Source organism: Elaeis guineensis, chromosome 2 (assembly GCF_000442705.2).
Source record: "Elaeis guineensis isolate ETL-2024a chromosome 2, EG11, whole genome shotgun sequence".
Taxonomy (NCBI): domain Eukaryota; kingdom Viridiplantae; phylum Streptophyta; class Magnoliopsida; order Arecales; family Arecaceae; genus Elaeis; species Elaeis guineensis.
This window is the reverse complement of record NC_025994.2, coordinates 94536093-94555884: the sequence shown is the minus strand read 5'-3', so window position 1 is coordinate 94555884 and position 19792 is coordinate 94536093. Positions and strand designations below refer to the sequence as shown.

General features: G+C 39.4%; 2 protein-coding genes across 4 annotated transcripts; one reads left to right on the top strand and one right to left on the bottom strand.

Annotated features, from left to right (window-relative positions):
• Positions 1–261: 261 nt before the first annotated feature.
• On the bottom strand, positions 262–5646 carry LOC105051045 (nuclear transcription factor Y subunit C-3-like). 3 transcript variants are annotated; one of them, XM_073252253.1, is made up of 2 exons: positions 5508–5646; positions 262–1244 (listed from the first exon to the last, which is right to left on the bottom strand). In XM_073252253.1, exon 2 carries the CDS (start codon positions 1236–1238, stop codon positions 522–524), a length of 717 nt encoding a protein of 238 aa, XP_073108354.1. In that variant the 5' UTR covers positions 1239–1244; positions 5508–5646; the 3' UTR covers positions 262–521. The 3 variants fall into 3 exon arrangements, with proteins under 3 accessions (XP_073108354.1, XP_019705030.1, XP_073108355.1); XM_019849471.3 differs by having other exon boundaries at positions 5471–5630; XM_073252254.1 differs by lacking the exon at positions 5508–5646 and adding an exon at positions 3928–5451 and having other exon boundaries at positions 262–3821.
• A 2078-nt stretch (positions 5647–7724) lies between these two features.
• LOC105051030 (uncharacterized) lies at positions 7725–14588 on the top strand. Its single transcript, XM_010931296.4, has 6 exons — positions 7725–8299; positions 9271–9924; positions 10372–10827; positions 13291–13463; positions 13970–14153; positions 14294–14588. The coding sequence occupies exons 1-6, from the start codon at positions 7856–7858 to the stop codon at positions 14384–14386; spliced, it is 2004 nt and encodes a 667-aa protein (XP_010929598.1). The 5' UTR covers positions 7725–7855; the 3' UTR covers positions 14387–14588.
• The last annotated feature ends 5204 nt before the right edge of the window (positions 14589–19792 follow it).

The window sequence follows — 19792 nt, the reverse complement described above, 5'->3', positions numbered from 1 at the left end:
AGAAAGTTGACACTCATTTCCATATTAAGCCATCGATATCTTCAGTAATGGACATGAACCATAATTCAGTTGACAAGCATTGCCTACGGTAATTCCTGGGATCAAATTCAGTTTACCCATGTCACCGAAAAGCAAATTGTGACAACCATGATGCCATGTCAATAAGATGGAAGAAGCAATTTACAGCATTAGAAACCATATGACATGATAGACGATAAAATTTCCTTCATAAAACAGAAGAAGATAAAATTATTTATGCCATTTCAGCCTCCTATATGTACATTTGCATCTCGCACTTAGAAAGCAAACCAAAATACAGAGAAAAAAATCAAAGTGAACATGAATTATAAATTCAGAACCAAAAAATGAAGAAATACATCAAGGTGATCATGGTTTTGTAAATTCATCAGAGAATTGCAAAATAATACCTATATGATATGCAAGTTTTAGGGGGACCATTGTTGATGAACACTGCAACTTAATGTTTCGCACTCTCTTCTGTGGCTCTTCCAATTCCCCGGTCATGAATCCTCACCAGGCTGCTGCTCTTGGGTTGTCTGCTGCTGCTGCCAGAATTGCTGAGGCATGTAAGATTGAGGCTGTTGGGCATAAAGCAAGCCCTGATCCACCTCAGGCTTACTCATGATGATTCCCAGAGTCCCAACATGAGGGGGCACATGATCATATGAAAGAGAGTCATTAGCATTCACTTGTTCGTTGAGATCCTCTCCTGGCACAATGTCCACCAAAAAATCAAAGACATCTGTTCTAGTGACTGCCCCAGCAATGTCATTCTTCTGCAGTGTTCTTCGCTTGTTCTCCTGAGCATAAGCCCATGAGCGGTATGTCAGCTCCAGGATGAACATCTCACATGCCCTTGAAAACAGTACAGGGGCCTCTGCTGCTATCATCCTTACATCCTCATCTGCTTTCATGATCTTCTTAATCCTGGCCCATGGAAGGCTATGGTTCTTGAAATCTATGGTTGCCAAGATCTCCTGATATTGACTCACCCAGAACATCTGAAGTGTCTGGTCCAGTTGCTGCAGCTGTTGCTTGTGGATGTGCTGATAAGAGAGTCGGTGCTGGGTAAACTGTGCCTGAAAAGCAGTTGTTAGCTGCCAGGATGAGACCGGTGCAGTGCTGCCCATCATTTGGTTAGCTTGGTATGGCATCGCAAGATTGGGTACTTGGACTTCACTCATGACTGGTAGCTGCCTCCGCCCAGAATCATCCATCGTAACCTACATAGTTGCAAGCAGCACATCCATAAAAAGAGAGTCCATCCAATACAGATCATCCATATCTTTTTTCTGAGGAAGACATCTATATTTCATTTTTTAGGAGTTGCATTACAGAAACAATATTTATTGTATTTCTATTCTTTAACCCATAATTAAATTTAAAGCTTTGTTGAAAGATATGTTTCAAGGCCAATAAAAAATGACGTGTTTCCTGAAAGATGTGTGCGAAGATAGATGTTAGCATTAAGAAAACTAAAAGCAACGGTTTCCTCTTTTTTCATCAAAATGATGCTTCTGTCTTCAGAGGACAAAGAACTAATCTTGTCAGGTGATGGATATATCCTCCAGGTTGCTATGGTTGCAGTGTATGAACAATCAGAAGTGGACGCATCCAAGTTGACTAGCAATCAGTTTCAGAGCTAATATTTTCTATCAGCAGACCAGCCATCAGATTCATTGAATGAGCGCATGAAAGATAACTGACCTAGAAATAATGCTCAATTACAGATGAGTGAGTAGGAAAACACGTACTCCAAGTCATGTTAGATGTGTAAGAACATGGACTTACATGGTTGATGGACTCCAATTAACCTATTATTGTGTTGTCTGACAAGTCTAACACAAAAGATGATCTTTTATATTTCTGGAGGGACTGGACTGTGGAGATCAACTACTAGATATTTTTATCACAGTGTCAGCAAAAGATATATCACAAACGTACACTACTCCCAAAGAAAAAAATAGATAGTATCTATTCTGATCCTTATTGGATGATACCACATAAAATAAGTAAAATGACATTTAATATAGCCTACAATCTCCATTGGAAAAGCAAATATCTTCAATCCAGTAACCATATTCTCCATTATAAAACCCTGCAGGCATCCAACCTTTCAAACCAGTCATAAGGGCAACAATAAACTGTCTTTGTCCTCATCCTATACTGGGAATACCACATCAATCCCCAAGACAACCTAAAAAAAAATCATACAAAGATCTATCGAATACTAAAAACCTTCAACTAATAAACACCCTCTGCAAAACTACCCTGTTGTTATCTGACTTTGTAAATTTTCTCAACATCACATTGGTTCTCTTAATGATAATCGATAAATTAAGAGTATGAAGCCTTTAATACTAATAGTTATTCTGATCCAATAACTTTGCTCTCTTAGTTTGCTAAATCAATCATTTTCCTCTCTAAAAGCCATAATTTTCATAACCAGAAACATAAGCAAAGAACTATGATAAACTCTGAATTTAGTAATAGCATTATTGCGATATATCCATAGGACCCAAGACCATTACAGGTCATTGTATTGTAACTATTGTTATAACACAATATCATGTAGCCAAGAGAATTTTTTTTATGTACATCACCTTTGTTTTATAATAGCCATTCCAGATGTTATACAGCTTACAACTGCAAAACGAATGGGTTCTTAATGTTTCATATTTAAACAATATGATTTTTTTTTTTTTTTTTTCCGTTTAACTAATAAAGGCACAAATATTCAAATGTATATTCGAGCTCCTAGTCATTAACTTAATTTGTTTTATGAAAATACAGAAGTTGAATATTTCAGGTCTTTACTAATTATTCGTTATTGACATTCTGAGTAATTGGTACCATTGTTGCCTTTTCCTCCTTGAAACAATAAAAGTCAAGCAAAACCCACGTACCAGCACTTATTTTTATTAACCTAAGTTTAGACTATGTAATTTCTCCCCGGCCCAAAAGCATTGTAAGCAGATATTATGTTCATAACAGACCATTAACAAGCTCAAGATACCAAGAACACTTTATGTTATAGTGACCTACATATAGTGACATAAGAATGAAACAAATGATACTATGAATACTTCATATTATGCAAATCTACATAATGATCATATGTAATTATATTTTATGTTGAATAAAAGTAAATAGTAAATTCTGAAAACAAACAATGCCAAATCAGTTATGAGTGTTATCTAAGACCACTATGAAGATCAAAGCATTTTTTTCAAGATCATTAGATATGTTTATGAGCTGATGTGCATGTTGCTGACCTACCATAATGGTCATGATAGCATTAAAATAACCATTATTCAAAACTTCATGTCAAATGTAACACTAATAGAAGCATCTCTCTATGAGAATGCAAACTCCTTGAGCCACCCATTTGTCACTCATGAGCCTCATTCTATACATAACCCATGAAAAATAAATCCACCAGGTTCAGTAATCTCCAAAAAGAGAAAAGAGTAGTGCATGGCACGTATATTGAAGTATTTCAATATAATTAACAAAAAAATATATGGAACTTGATTTAGATAGAATCCTAGCCATCCATCCTGTTTCTCTAAATCCTTCCTGCATGTTGCCACAGATATTTTGAGCTATATGATAATGTGCATCACATGCCAGCATATCCTGAATGGGCCTCCACGACAGCCAGCTGCATGAAGGTGCCAACTCGGTCATTAAACAGCCATAAGCATGAAGGGACATATCCAGAATAGGCCTCCACAACAGCCAGCTGCATGAAGGTGCCAACTTGGTCATTAAACAGCCATAAGCATGAGGGCGCCAACCTGGTTCGTTGCAGATTACATCATACCCAACAACAGGTAAGTTTCTATAGTATCTCAGTTAGCCAAAATTAAGTTGCTAGGATCCAAAGCTAAATCAGATCACAACCCTTTCAATCATTAATTAGGATATTTTGTCCCAAGCAGTACCCTGGGTTTGAAACCTGGACTTCCTCCAAGGGCAAACCCTTGGATAAGAGGTGGCAACCGATCATTAGTTAGGATTGTAAGGTGTTGATGATGAAAAAGCAGCATTCATCTACTAGTCTAAATGCAATACTGATAAACAGTATACATTGTCAAATGATAGCAGGGTTTTGAGTTTGTTTCCCACACTCAGCCCCTTAATGTGAAACATGTGCAAAACTCTCCAGTTGATTAATGTGGATGGAAGATGCAATTGCCTTCTGGTGTCATCATGATCCATTTCTCCTCCCACCGACTCCCATCAAACCAACCACTTTAATGATCAAACAATTTGTGTTTGTTTCTCTTTGCATGACAAGGTGCATAGAGGATTTTCAAGATAACATTAATGGAGGAGATGGAAGGTGTAGTTCCACAAACAAGTCTATTTAACAAGTATGCCTAAAGAATCCAGAGCATAGATGGTAAAATCAATACCAAACCCTCTTACTTGTCCCTTTTGGTTCAAGTAGAAATCAAGCAATCTGGAAACACTACGAATCTCCTCAAGGATGGTAACTGAAACACTAGGCATAGAAGATGGCTGAGGGCTTGTTTGGTATCATTGTTGTCTTTGTGTATTGTATCTCTCCAAATTGTGAAATATCACATGGATATTGATGTTGAAGATAGTATTCAAAGAGAACTTCTGCTATTCATTGGCAATGAATCTTTGCTACCAAAATATTTTAAGATTCTACAAGCAATTTGAGAAAACAAAGGCATTTCATCAGACATGTAGTACAGTATGTAGTTCATTTGTTTCCTTGGGCTTCCCAAAAACCGAAACAGAAAACAAGAGCAACACAAAGCGAGCCTTATTCATTCTTTGCCAATTGTGGAATTCCATAATGAATCCAATATCCGAGTATCATCCGGCTATGGATCAATCTTTTAACTCAAATAAGAAATTAGAATCTGAACGATGTTGAAATATCACTTGTCCGCGATAGAGATAGAAAGATAGAGATGAGAGAGAAGCAACAGCAGCTTGCCAATAAATAAGCAGATAGACATTGTACATATGATTCCAGATAAAATCAACAAAAGGTGGGGAAAAAGAAGTAATGGCTTAATATGTCCCAACTCCCAACAATAAGCTGACAATTAATGACAACCAATCCAATGCATGATAATTCATTTTAGAAAATCTTTGCGTGTCAAAGCAACTATTCAATCCTATGAGGGTTTAGATCCCCACCCCTTGGAAACACAATTACTCATAAAAATTAAGAAAGCCAACCAAGAAACTATTCTTAGTCATACATTAGATTAATGTACTTTGAAGGACAATGAACAAGTAGAACAATCTCTCAATATTCATAGATGGTCGTATCATATACCTACACGAACAAAAAAAGACAGGAAAGCGAGAGCGATAGAAAACAAATACAGAAAAGACTTGCATGAAACAAGGAAAGCCATACGAGAAACAAGAAAAGCGATACGAATCGGGGGATAAGTACCAAAGAGAAAAGGAAACGAAGAAGTCAAGAAGAGTGCCTGCTGGTGGTCTCATGTGGACATCTCTGAGAGCTTTCCGATCGCCGCTCTTGGGCGTCGGCGGACTAGTTTTTGGTGAAGGAGAGACGGGAATGGCTCGAAACGACGAGACCGACACTCCGGTTCGGCAGCGTACGAGTCTGCCGGTTCAGAGAATTAAAAATATAATATGGTAAAAACCTTTTCTTTCTTTCTTCTTTTTTTTGATGTCACCCATAAGTTACACGATAATGTTGATTTCAAGCTATTTATAACAATTATAGTGGTTCTACCGCTAACCAACCAACCCTGTGCCAATAGTTTTAGAATCATCGTCAAATTAAACTTTTGAATCTAACCAAATCTAATTATAAATATATACAACATAAAAATTATTATTTTGATTTTTTATATTATATAAGTATTTTTAATTTTTTTTATATTTTAATTTTTTTATATTATATAAATATTTTTAATTTTTTTAATATATAATCGATATAAAATTAAATATATATCTACATAAATCTTCGTATAGTGCTTACTTAGATGGTATCACTTTCAATTTGGGGATTTAGCTTTTTAGATAGGCTAAGTAGAGGATAAAAAGTAGGGATTAATCTCTCTCAATCTCAAAGAATAATAGTAATAAAAATAAATCAATCAATTTATTTTTAAATAATGATGATGTGGTGATGATGACAAGATGACGACAACAACGATAATAATGATAATAATAATAATAATTAATTTTTTTATAAATTAAATAAAAAATTTAAATTTTTATCGACTTTATACAATATCTTTACATAATAATCATTATATTGTAATAGACTATGTTAAAAATATGATGAATATGCAATTATTGATATAGCACAAAGTATTACTTCCCTTTCTTACACCATCTTTGAACAAGCTTTAAATCTTTGCCCTAGATACATTTTCTTTCTTATGCTTTAATTGACAATCCATGGCAAAAAAACTCGACCAACGATCATCATTATTTTTGAAGGTGGCACACCTAATCATCGGGCAAACATTAGAGAAGTCTTATGAAAAACTCGTTTGGTTCATGAGAAAAATCTTTCTTCTCAAAAATTAATTTTCAGAGAAGTTAATTTTTGAAAATATGATCTTGACATATTTGTTGACCATAAGAAAATAATTTATTCCAGAGTGATTGATATTAGGTCGAATATTTATTTTTCTAAAAAAATTATATAAAATAACTATTATGCTCTTAATAAATATATGACCATATCTTTATACTCCCAAACTTTATATAAATAATAATATAATGTAAAATAAATATTAATATAATATAATATAATATAATATTAGATCATAATAATTTATTATATTTATATAATATTAATATATATTAGTTAATATAATATTAATATTTTAATATAATAAATTTATTAATATATAATATAATATTAATATAATATTAATATATTAATATAAATACTATATTAATATTAATAAAATATTATTTTAGTATAAATATTAAAAATAATATTAATATATTATATATATTGTAATATATAAATATTAAGATAATATTAATATGATATTATATTAATTTTATAAGAAAAAAATAGAGATTTTGACATATATCACTATTTAGTATTTCATCCTAATTATCTATTGATATTTTACAGAATTCAGATGTGGATCTTAAAAGAATATTTCTAAAAAGAAAAAGAGCCATAACTTTTATTTTATAGAAAATCCCAAAGTCCATCTATCCCATGGATTTCTAATTACCATGAAACATGAGAAGCATCTTCCTATGAAAAGAATTTTTCTCTTCTCTCCTTTAAAACTCTAATCAAATAAAAGATACTATCTCTACTTTTTAGAAATTGTCTCTTCTCTTTTCTACTTTTCGTGAACCAAATGGGTCCGAAATAATTGATGTGGTAATCAATTTTCATTTGACAGTAACATCAATGATCCTATAAAATATATTTACATATATTTTTTATAATTTTAATTAATTCATGATGATGTGAAGAATACAAAACATGAGTTCTTCTATCAACACACGTCTCATAAAACACACTCCCTTTTTTTTTTTTTTTTATTTACACTATAAAACACTCCTTCGAGGGCAGCTTATCTTTCATTGCTCCCCACGAAACATGTGGGCTGGCCGGAAGAGGCCATCTTTCAGCCCAGCCCAATGAATCACCCAGCTAAACCCTCAACACCAGGCCTCAAAACCTTAAAACCCCTTTCAAAGAGAGCAACCCGACGCACGCAACCCTCCAATCCTTCTTCTCTCCTCAATATCGCCTCCTCTCACCGCCTCCCTTCCCTTCCTTCCCTCGCTCCCGCCGGATCCGGTCACCGCTCAGGAGCCGAAGATGGCAGACGTCGTCCAGTTCCGGATGGAGCGCATGGCCGACGAGCTCGACGACCTCGAGCGGCGCGGCCTCTTCTCCCGCGCCGAGATCGCCGAAATCGTCCGCCGCCGGCGGGACTTCGAGTACCGCCTCAAGCGCCCCTCCCCTCTGAAGCAGGACTTCCTCGCGTACATCGAATACGAGAACCAGCTCGACGACCTCCGGAACCTCCGGAAGCGGGCCATCCTCGGCGAGCTTCGGCAGAAGGGCGGCCGCGAGGAGGAGGAAGAGGATGGGAGAAGGGATAAGACGGTGAAGTGGAACAAGTCCATCTCGGACGTTGCTGGGGTTCGGCGGATCTTGAATATCTACAGGATGGCAGTTGTGAGGTACAAAGGGGATTTGGATCTCTGGTTCAGATACCTGGAGTTCTGCCGCGACCGCAAGCATGGGCGGATGAAGAAGGTAGCAAAGTTGATATCTTTCTGGTTATTTCTGTATGTATTATATTCGAATTAGAAAATTTTGCGCTTTGAATAGAAGAAAAGAAAATGATGCCCTCGAGTTAGGTTATGTCAATGCAATGTAAAATCTGCTTGTTTAGATTATACATGGCTCATTTTTTTCTTTTTTCAGATCACGAATCATTCTGAAGAGCTGGGTCTCTTTTTGTGGGTGAAAGTATGAAATGAAAGGGCAGTTTGGTGACCTCCTTTGGAATTCTTAAAATTGAGCGAAAAGTTGTAATTTTCTAAAAGAATGCCTACGTTAGTTTGGAACAGTGGAATGGTGCTTCTATTTTGCAATGCTGCTTTACATACTAAAGATACAACGTATTGACGGGTGTTGCTATTTTCCCCAAGAACATCCCTGGAGAGAGCATTAACCTGGTTTTCAATGTGATACACAGGGTTCGGGTGTGTTAATTTTGGGGACAAAATGCCAACTTTATCCTTTCTGTTTCCTAAAAACTTTGGTTTTCAACGTTTTAGGAGGTATTGCAGGAGAGAGGAGTATTTCTGTTCTTGTTTTGTCATGTTTAATGTTCACGAGTTACTTGCATGACCTTCTGAGAGGCAATATAAGATCACTTATGCCTTGTGGTTACCGACAGAAGCTATTGTTGCCAAAAAAATAGAAAATAAAATTTTGTGTTTGGTTTGATTCATTTCTTTATTTCAACTTTTGTTGCATTGTTTCCCCAACATGTCTTTTGCCAGTAACTGCTACTGTAGTTGCTCCCATTGAAATGGTGAAACCCTTTATTTATATTAATATATGACCCAATTTGAGCATTAAATGAAATGGTCATCCATGATAGTTGGTAAGTATGAATCTATTATTGCTGCACATATCCTTTTCTTTTATTTATCCTTATAGATGAAGCTGCCCTTGCAAATCAGTGCATATTTTTCTGAATTTGGATTTCTGGACAGGCACTTGTTGAGGCAATCAGATTTCATCCAAAGGTCCCTGGGCTTTGGATTTATGCTGCAGCTTGGGAGTTTGATCAAAATTTAAATGTTGCAGCTGCTCGTGCTCTCATGCAGAGTGGTCTGAGGGCTTGTCCAAAATCAGAGGACCTTTGGATTGAGTATCTACGGATGGAGCTCACTTATCTTAATAAATTGAAGGCTAGAAAGGTTGCTCTTGGAGAAGATATAAAGACATTGGAAAAGGAAAATGGGGAGGCTAATCAGTGGAAAGAAGAAAACAAGGATCTTTTTATGCCTCTGAATGAAGAACGAGGGGATGCTGAGGGATCAGACATACAAGAAGGTGCCTTGGAAAAGAAAGAAAACCTATTCTGGCAGAAAGGTTCGATGATTCTTCAAACTATATACCATGGAGCTGTGGAGGCTCTCCCATCAAGTATGAGCTTGCGGAAGCGATTCTTGGAGATACTGGATAGTGTGGATCTGGCGCATTCTGATGAATTAAAGATAGAGGTGATGGAAGACTTTAAGAAAGACTTCTCCCACGATGAAAATTACTGGGACTGGGTTGCAAGGCTTCAGGTCAGCGATTCTGCAAATCATAAGGAATCAAAGAGAGAAGTAGTTCTCTCCAAGTTGGATAGGGCAGTTCAGGTGAGTGAGAACAGGACTGCATTATTTTTGAATATGTTATTGATGCTAAATTTTCTGATTATGGAAATATAATTTTGTTTGCCTGGATTATTCATGTACTTGATTTTTACCTCCCTGTTGCAATAGTTTTTTTTATTGATAAGCTGTATACTTGTTCTGCAATAATTGGAAGCACTTTATTGGATATATTTGATATGAATTGCAAATAAAGAAACAAAAGCATCTTATGTCATGCAATTGCACGGAGTACCATGTTATACATTATGTTTGCTTGTTGTTCCTCTGCTTCCATCATTCTGTAAAACATGTCTGGTTTTATCTTATAGCACAATGCATATCTTTTATTTATCATTTTGCATGGATGGATTTTGTATCTTAAAGAGAAAATATCTACAGTTTGAAGAAACATTTCTCTCACAATGCTCTGATTGTTGTCCAATTCTTCAGGTTTATGAGGAGGCTGTGAAAGTCTTGCCAACTGCCAAGATGTTCTCTCTTTATGCAAAATTTTGGTTGGATGTGATATTTCCTGACAGAGAAGATTCCATTCCTGTGCTCAGTAACTGCAGGGTTGATGCTCTAGATTTCAGTTCATCTATATTACAGGTATATGAAAATGCTGAATCAAGTGGATGCCTTACTGAGGATCTTGCCTGCCAATACATTTCATTTTACTTGCAAACTGGGAGATTAGAGGAAGCCAGGAACCTTTCAGAGAAGCTTTCCAATGGTAAATTTTCAGGTTCTGCAAATTTATGGGTTCTGAGAAGTTCCATGGAGATGAAGTGGCTTACAGATAAATCTGCTTCCATAAGCATGGATGAGTTGCATTCTGTCTTTGAACTCCTAAAAAATGTGTTGACTGGGTTGTCCCTTCCAGAAGCTGAGTGCTTGTGGCTTATGGTATGTGACCAGCATTCCTTTCTATACCTTCCTATTAGATCTGCTTACATTATTGTGAACAAATGGATCTTAAACTGATGGTTGTAGTTAGCGATAAATGTCTGATAGATCTAAAAAGTAATTATTTTCTTTACTTATACTATATTTCTTTTTTAGCTTAACAGTCATATTAACCTGGTATATTCTTGATTCTCATTTGTCATGTTGCAGTATGTCTACATACTAAGGGCTCATATAGACTTTCTTATTTTGAGTTTTCAAGATATTGGCAGTTCATTTCCTTATGTCACATCCTTTAAGTATGCTATAGCTTTAATTGTGTGAATAGATACTTGCTGATGTGCTTGTTTTACTATCCTTTTTTTTTTTTTAAAGCACAGTGGGCTTCATGCCTGAAAGTGAAATTTTGCATCTATTATATGGAGCTTAAATATATGTATGTTTTATTTTGTGTTGATACAGAGTCAGATGGCCTAATTATTCCAGTCTGTTTGTTGTACTTTGCATTTGACATGTTCAACTAGGAAACTGTAAATTGTTATTCATACTATTTCTTCCTTTGAAGATTGATATGAAAATCAAAATATATCTTGTTGTATTATAAGTAACATAATGGTTATGGGTTATAATCATTGTTGTATGGCCTATTTCTAAATATTTTCTTCATTAACAAGCCAATTTACAACTGGATCCTGACCAAACTTCAATCTTTTAAATTGGTGCCAAAATCTTTGCCAAGGCATCTACGGATTTTGAGAGAAGCTTGTCATGGAGTCAAGGTGGTCGGTCAGCAAGTAGGATAAGTATCTTGTCAATTTTATTGTTTAAGCTTATCCATCTAGTGATTCACTCCCAGATTTTCTGAAACATGGGAAGAGTTTAATTGAAGAACCTGTTCTCATTGATCTGTGGAATCGGCCCGCTGTGAGCCAACATTGGAACCAGGTCTTTTGAGTCTTCTACTCCTCTTGGGGAAAAAGCCAAGGGGTCAGACTAACACATTCATTTTTAAGCGAAGTGCCAATGGCTTTCGACCTGTTTTTACATTAACATTATAAATAGATAAACAAATAAATAAATAAATTCAGAGAGTGGGCATGATTTTTCACAAGCAAAGAAAATTTGTAGTCTGAAGATGGATGGCTTTATTTTGCTGTATATAACTTCCGAGTAACCTTTACATCCTTTTTGAACCATCCAAAATGCACCTAATTCGCTTCTGGACTACCCTGGGAGGCATACTCTTTGGAAGGTTGATAGCCATGGAAGAAATATATCTATAAAGAAAAGTTGTTCATTTGAATTGTCAGTTGAATTGAGGCTGGAAATTGGAAGTTAAGAAGATCTCGGGTACTACTGCCTATTAATTATGTGTCAAGAATTAGAGTTGGTGGTGAAGTTTGAACCAGAGAATGGTGAATATTTTGCTAAGGATTGAAGACCATCCTATACTCATTACTGGGATGAGCATATTCATTATTCCTTCCTGTTTGCTGCTGCAAAGTCTAATTCTTGGGCTATACAATATAGTTAAGGTCAAGGTTCGCCACTTTGGTACCAGACTTTGTACCGGTACCATCCTATTACAATATTGGTATGCCCGGTACAGTATCTGGTTTGGTGCACCGAGTGTTAGTACGCATTCCGTACTGCATATCTGTTCGGTACTAGTATGATACGATACGGTCAGTATGCACTGGTACCAACTGGCATTGCAAACTTTGGTTAGGATATTGGAAAATATAAAAAATCTTTCCCAGGGTAGGGTCTCATGCGTGAGAAAATAAGGGAAAAACTATATATAGATGGGATTCTTTTATGTAAATCTGATAAAGAGGTAAACAAGAGATATAAGGAATGTGTCCAAAATCAAACTCTGTGCTAACTGGGCCATTAAGTTGTCTAAAGCTACTGAAATTTTTTTTTCATTGAATATTAACAAAATACCTTTTTTAAACTATTTAGTGTTGCCGCTAGGGTCAAATACGCAAAACTGAACATATAATGTGCCAAGCAGCCATGTGCCCCAGATATTCTTGTAGCAGATGCTTATATGTCTTGGCATGATATAGAAAGATGACACATAGGGAAACATTTCTCTGTTTTTGCTTGAGCTGTAGTCCAGAAAGGAGAGGAATGAGGAAGTTGAAGATCAAATGGCTAGAGACTTCTGAATTTCTAATAATTCAAGATGCCCTGTGTAAGGATGAGGTTGGAGACTCCACCTCTGACTGATCCCCCCCATGTGGAATCCTCTGGCCATCCTATCCTTGCAAGGCATGCCAAGGCATCAAAGTACCCCCAGGGGGATCCGGTGTAATTCTCTACAGATGAAGTAACATCTTAAATACATTTATTTTCACTTTAATAAGTGCTACTCTTTTTCTTATCGGTTATTTAGATATTGCTTGGCTATATGTATTGCTTTTATTCATGGCTTTCTGGCACCATTGTTTATTGCAGGCCCTGAAGTTTTTTTCAAACAATAAAGACCTTTTCCAAAAGCTGCTGAAGTATGTCACGATAGCATTGGCCAGAGCTGGTGGCACCGACTCTGGATTTTCCATCACTTCTTCTATTGTGAATTGGGTTCTCCAAAGAGATGGTATTGAGCAGGCAAGAGAGATGTATAAGCGGTATGCTACCAATTTTTCATTGTATGAGGTTCTGCTGATACATTTTCTTCAAGCCCATATTATTGAACCTCCATCAGATTGATCGCTAGGACCGTGCTTGTTGTATTTGATCTTAGAACATTATTTCAGGTTTACATAAATCATAGTTTAATCTGTTTAATTTCAAATGCACCCTCCGCTGATGGTCATGGACTGACTAGTATTATGAGCTATTTCTGCTTTATGCATCTGGAAAGAGAAGATTGTCTGATATTCATGACACCTTGTTGCAAACACATCCGGCCTGATATCATTGAACTAGACATTTATATCAAAGCAAACTATTCAACCAATAATATGGGACAAAAGACCTAGGAATCCATATATGGAATTTGACCATGCAATCTCTCTCTCTCACTCTCTCTGCACATTAAGCTATAGCATAAAAATCACCGCTTCTCTTGTACTGGAATAATTGCACTATCTCAATGTATATCCTACCTAACCTATTCCTGACTTGGATGCAGATTTCTAGCTTTACCCCATCCAAGTCTTAAATTCTTCAGGCATTGCATTGAACTGGAATCGAACCTTTCTTCTGTTGGAGATAGTGCTGCTCTTCGAAATGCCCGCAAGTTGTATGAATTAGCTATAGCCATTTATGCCCAAAATAGAGAATTATGGAAAGAATACTACATTATGGAAATGAAGGTGATGGTTCGTTCTCCTTTTTTTTTTTTTTTTTTTTTTTTTTTAAATTGAGTTTTGGTATTTTCTTTGATTTGCAATATCTTTGATTATCTTTGTTTGAATTTGTCATCTTTTGGTTCATTTCCTTGTATTCTTGATAGGTTGGAACATCTGAAACAGCAAATGCTGTCTATTGGCGTGCTCGAAAAATACTGAAGGACACCATTATGTTGTCAGTTCCTAGTGACTTGTGATGCATTTTTTTTTGGTGTAGCATCATATCATAGTTTTAATTTAATTATTCAATTTGTTTATCTTAGGGAACAGGTGAAAATCTTTGTATGAAAATTTTGGCTGCTTAATTTAATGTAACCATTAAGAAAGGTTTGGAGGATGGAAACTGTTGTGCTATTGGTTTCTACTTATGGCTATGCATAATCTGCCATTTAAACATTAGTGATGAGCAGAAGTTATCTGCGGAATGCCATTGTTGGATAGCTTGGTTTTTATTGATGCTTTTGATTAATGCAGTCAAGGTTTAAGTTGGGAGTATGCTATCATGGTTTAGGTTGGGAGTATGCTAGTTGTTAATTTACGAGCTATGTTCTGAACTTTATCTTGTGCTTATTCCAGTTTGATGATGAATTCTAAGCGTTTGGACCAAATGTGGGTTTTTTTGGTTCAGAAGAAGGTGGGTTATGTTTAACATAGTTAGGTCCATTTTGAGAAATTATTGATTAGAATCATTTTAACACGTATATTTTAAAATATTAAATAAAAAAGTTGGTATATTATTTGAAAAAAAATTAGATTTTTTTCATTCCAATTGCTAAAAATGTCAGCTAGCTAATCTAAATATGGTTTGTGGTGAATTTTTTTATTCAAAATTTTCAATCAAGTCTGGATAAGAATAAATTTTTTTCAATAATGAATGATATGTTGATTTTTTATTAAGTGATCTAATATTGGAATGGTTCTAAACAATAATTTTTCGTCCAATTTATTGCGGGCTTGATGATATAGGCACCCATTATCTGACAAAGCAAAAGTTGTATTAATCATAAACTGTAAAAAGAATCTTTAATTGGAAAACCCTGGCCATCGTTTCACCACATGCATGTCGGATGGAGAGCATGGGCATCTGCCACATGTATGGTGTTGCCAGACGATAGCGTAGGAATTTAAATAACGCACAGGGGGACGGTTTCTCTTCAAAGTAGCAATATAGCATTGTTGTTGGGTGTATGTATGTACGCGTATATGCATATGTATAACGGTACGCGAACTTAAGGGTTACACTCAAAGAAACTAAAATCTACTTGCATAAATTGATGTCAGATTTATTAACCTTCCATTAGGAACCTCACTCGTCTCCAAAAGCGGCAAAGATTAGAATTCAAATTATACAAAGTTGAGTACAACGGAAAATAAAGAGCCAAGAACAGCTCCGGAACGATGATGATTTAGCGTCCACGCCCTACCCCCCCCCCCCCCACCACCACCAGCTCCACCGCCGGCGCCGAAGCCACCGCCGCTGCCGGCGCAGGCGGAGGCGCCGCCACCACCGCCACCTCTGAAGCCTCCACCTGTACCGCCACCAGCACCAAACCCTCCGCCATGACCGGACCCACCACCGAGTCCTCCGCCACCACCACCACCACCACCACCAGCAAAGCCGCCGCCTCCTCCCACACCTCTTCCAGCACCACCACCGACCCCGCCACCTGCTCCGAATCCTCCACCATGGCCGCTTCCACCGCCAAGGCCGCCGCCACCTCCACCGCCTCCAACTCCTCCTCCAGCGCCACCACCTGCACCCCAGCCAGCTCCGAGCCCACCACCATGTCCACCTCCACTACCAAGGCCGCCGCCCCGACCTCCGCCAAGACCTCCACCGTCTCCAACTCCTCCTCCGGCACCACCCCCCACGCCCCCACCTGCATCCCCTGCTGCTCCACCTCCGCCAGCTCCGCCACCGCCACCGGCGCCACCACCCACACCACCTCCCGCTCCAAAACCTCCACCATAACCAGCACCACCACCACCTCCTCCGAAACCCCCACCACCGGCACCTCCGCCTGCTCCAAACCCTCCACCATGCCCACCACCTCCAGGGCCCCGACCAAAACCACCTCTGCACCCGTGGAAGTGGTAGCGGCAGTGACCGCCAAACTGGCCATCATCATGACCACTAAAATCAGCAAGCACCGTTGCACTCAACCGAACGGCAACACAGAAGAAGAACAAGGAGCAACGGGAACCATTTCTTTGAGAGACCCATGACTCACTCAAGCTCGATGCCTCAAAGCTGTGCCCATTTCTGTCCTTTTATAGGCAAGCTAGAGGAACTCCCACTTGCCTAAAGAGATGAGCGATGGAGGATAGGGAAATGAGGAGGGCCGGGCTTTTAATGGTGCAAACCAGCAGCCACGTTCGAGCAGTCGAGGAGATAGCGCGAACATCGATTGGTTTGAAGAGCAGCCGCGTCCACTCACCCGCTCCGAGTCAAAGACGGGATTCGCCGACGCTTCCGTCAGAGACCCTGGTCATCCATCCTCTTCGACCATGTAATCATATATATGCTGCTAATTCTCTGACTTACGATTTAAATTTTAGATATAGAATTGAAAGATACAATGGAGCTGTTTTACTTGTTGGGTTTGCAGATATCCGTTGTTTCTTTATCTCCATGATACCATAACTTTTGCATTTAGGTCAGTTTAACGACTCAAACAAATGAGTTCGTTGACATGGACTGTGTGTTACAGTGAGTTTGGAGATTCACACATGATATGTAATAGCTTCTATTCGAACGCTACAGAATTATTTGGCAAGTTCAAATGTGCAAATCTTTATCTTGCATAATAGTCCATCTCAGTGGAAATTGGAACAGAACTAAGCACCACGTCCTTCTCAATCACTTCAAGAGGGGGGGTTGAGATTTGATTCCATGAACATTTTTGGCTACACAAATCTCATTCTTGCTAATAAGCCGAGTTAGAATGTTTCCAGGAGCAACAAGAAAATTCATGACAGGCCAGTCAGCGATTTCTCAAGAACAAGGAGACGTAGGTGGATTGCACTGGCCAAGAATTATATGAATTTCTTCCTTCTATTGTTGTTACCCGAAATACACTGAGACGTGCTTGTCCCCTGATATTTAAGATCACTGAACTGATCCAACAACAAATGCGCATCCCAGCTTTCCGTGCACGCATCTGAATGCAGCTTTCCAACAAAACTTATGGAGTTTCTTGGGAGCATCCGCTTGGAGAGCTAGGCGTTACAACTCGCTTCATGATATTTTACCATGTGCGGCTATTTGCTAATTTTATCACGATCTAATCTCCCAGATATATGATCAAAGTACAATACCCTTTTCCGCACAAGCTAGATTAGAATGTTCGTATAGATTTTTTTTTTTTTTTTGTGGGTAACTGTTCATATGGATATTTTGATCTAGTTGACCATTCAACTAACTAGAAATGCAATTTTGCCATAAGATTGGCCAAACTAAGAAACCTAACGTAATAAAAGTTCTGCATGCAAATAATCATGAATTGGCCCATTTGTTTTTCTACAAGCAGGGCCAAAATTTGTGCCTCTGGGATGTAAAAGGTGAACCATAGAGTAAAAACGGTCAAAATTTGCGCCTCTGATATGCAAAAGGTGAACCATAGAGCAAAAACAGCCGAATCTCATGCTTGGGCGCGCTACACATCCAAATTCCAAGCACATTTCATGATGAAAGGAACGACATATTTGTAATAATTAAGCTCTATCTAATCCCTAAATAATTTGTTAGGATTTGACGCCTCGAGATTCAGCCCACATTGAGCCCACAGCGAGGTTCGCGGCGAAAAATGAAGTCCAATGAGACCAAGATCACCTGAAACGGAGCTCGGATGGAAGAGATACGAGCTTATGAAGTCGGCACGAGAATCGAGGCGGCAGAGGACCGCCGGCGACCGGCGGCGGGCGGCAGCGGCGCGGCCGCAGGCGGTGGCGCGCGGGACGCGCGACCCAGGCCCGTGCGGTGGGGGCCCGCAGCCCAGCCGGGCGCGCAGCCCAGGCGGGCGCGCGGCCCAGCGGCCTGCTGGCCCCTTGCCCCGGTCCACCGCGGACTGGGTGGTCCACGGCACGGTCTGTGGACCGCGTGGGCGTTTCCCACGCGTTTCTCGTGGTCCACGGTACTATTCCATGGACCGGAGCGCGATCGGACGGCCCAGAGAGATCCCGGTCTTGATCCGACGGTCCAGGGAATTTTTTGGCTTTGTTTAGGACTCCTAATCCTTCTCTAATCAAGGTTTAAAGCCTGTTTAAACCTATAAAAAGCCTGTGAGGTAACAGAGAGGTGTGGATTCGGGTTTCTCGCTGCCGTACGAACCGAGAAGAGAGAGAGAGGGGCGAGAGCGCTGTGAGAGAGGAGCAGGAGGCTCCTGGACAGCGGTCGCCAGGCTCTTCAGGGGTTCAGGGGGTCTCCGAGAGAGAGAGCTTTTGTGAGGGGAACTTTATGTGAGAGAGAATTGGGTGTACAAGGGTTGAGGATGAGGTCTCCTCTTGTAAAATTTTCTTTTCATAGTGAAGTTTGCATGCCTCGTGGAGGCGAGCCCTTTTGTGGCTGATCCACGTATTTTGATTGTTTTTCCTTTTGTTTTGTTTCTTCTTTCTTCCTGCTGCATCGCGTGGTACTGAAAGGATCTTGGGAGGTGGTATCCTGGCCAGACATCCACCCAACAAGTGGTATCAGAGCAAGGCGGTACAAGGACGCAGATTGCAGTGGTGGTGAGCAAGACTGAAGATGGAGAAAACATGAACAATCAAGATGGAGATCAACAAGTTCGATGGTAAGAGTAATTTCTCCTTGTGGCAGGCAAGGGTGAAGGACGTGCTCATCCAACAGGAGTTGATCGATGCTCTCTTGTGCGATGAGAAGCCGACCACCATGGAGGTGCGGGATTGGAAACGGCTACAGATGCAGGCGGTGAGTACCATCCGCATGTACCTGACGGATGAGGTGGTGATCCATGTGCTGAGCGAGATTTCCCCGACGGTGCTGTGGTCGAAGCTCGAGGAGTTGTACATGGCGAAGTCTCTCACCAATACTCTTTTCCTGTGGAGGCAGTTTTACCAACTGCGGATGACTGAGGGACAGAGCGTGCAGGAGCATTTGAGCCACTTCCAGAAGATCCTCACCGACCTTCTCAGCGTTGGCAAGAACGTTGAGGAGAAGACCAGGGCGCTGGTTTTGCTGGCGTCGCTTCCCTCTTCGTACGAGTCCTTGGTGACTGCTCTTCTAGTGGGGAAGAGCACTATCAAGATGGACGAGGTCACCGCGGCGATACTCCAGAACGAGGTTCTCAGGAGGGAGAACCCAGCTTCGAGCTCAGGTGTCGATAGCTCAGCTTTGGTGGCTTCTGGAGGTGCAAGAGGCGGTAGACGGAGCGACAGGAGATCGCAACGAGGGCGGTCTAAGTCCAGGAGGGACTTGAGCAAAACCAGGTGTTACCGGTGTGAGGAGTTGGGGCATCTAGCCAGAGATTGCCCCCAACTAAAAAATCGGACGGTGGCTGCTGTAGCGACGGCCGACAGTGATTCAGATGGAGATGTCCTGGAGATATCTGACAAGGTATCTACTTCTTTCCAGCAGTGGATATTAG

Coding starts and splice junctions, on each gene's coding strand:
- LOC105051030 (XM_010931296.4), top strand. CDS start 7,856: ATGGCAGACGTCGTCCAGTTCCGGATGGAGCGCATGGCCGACGAGCTC. Junction 13,464..13,969: donor GCAAGAGAGATGTATAAGCG/GTATGCTACCAA, acceptor ACTTGGATGCAG/ATTTCTAGCTTTACCCCATC. Junction 14,154..14,293: donor ACTACATTATGGAAATGAAG/GTGATGGTTCGT, acceptor TATTCTTGATAG/GTTGGAACATCTGAAACAGC.
- LOC105051045 (XM_073252253.1), bottom strand. CDS start 1,238: ATGGATGATTCTGGGCGGAGGCAGCTACCAGTCATGAGTGAAGTCCAA.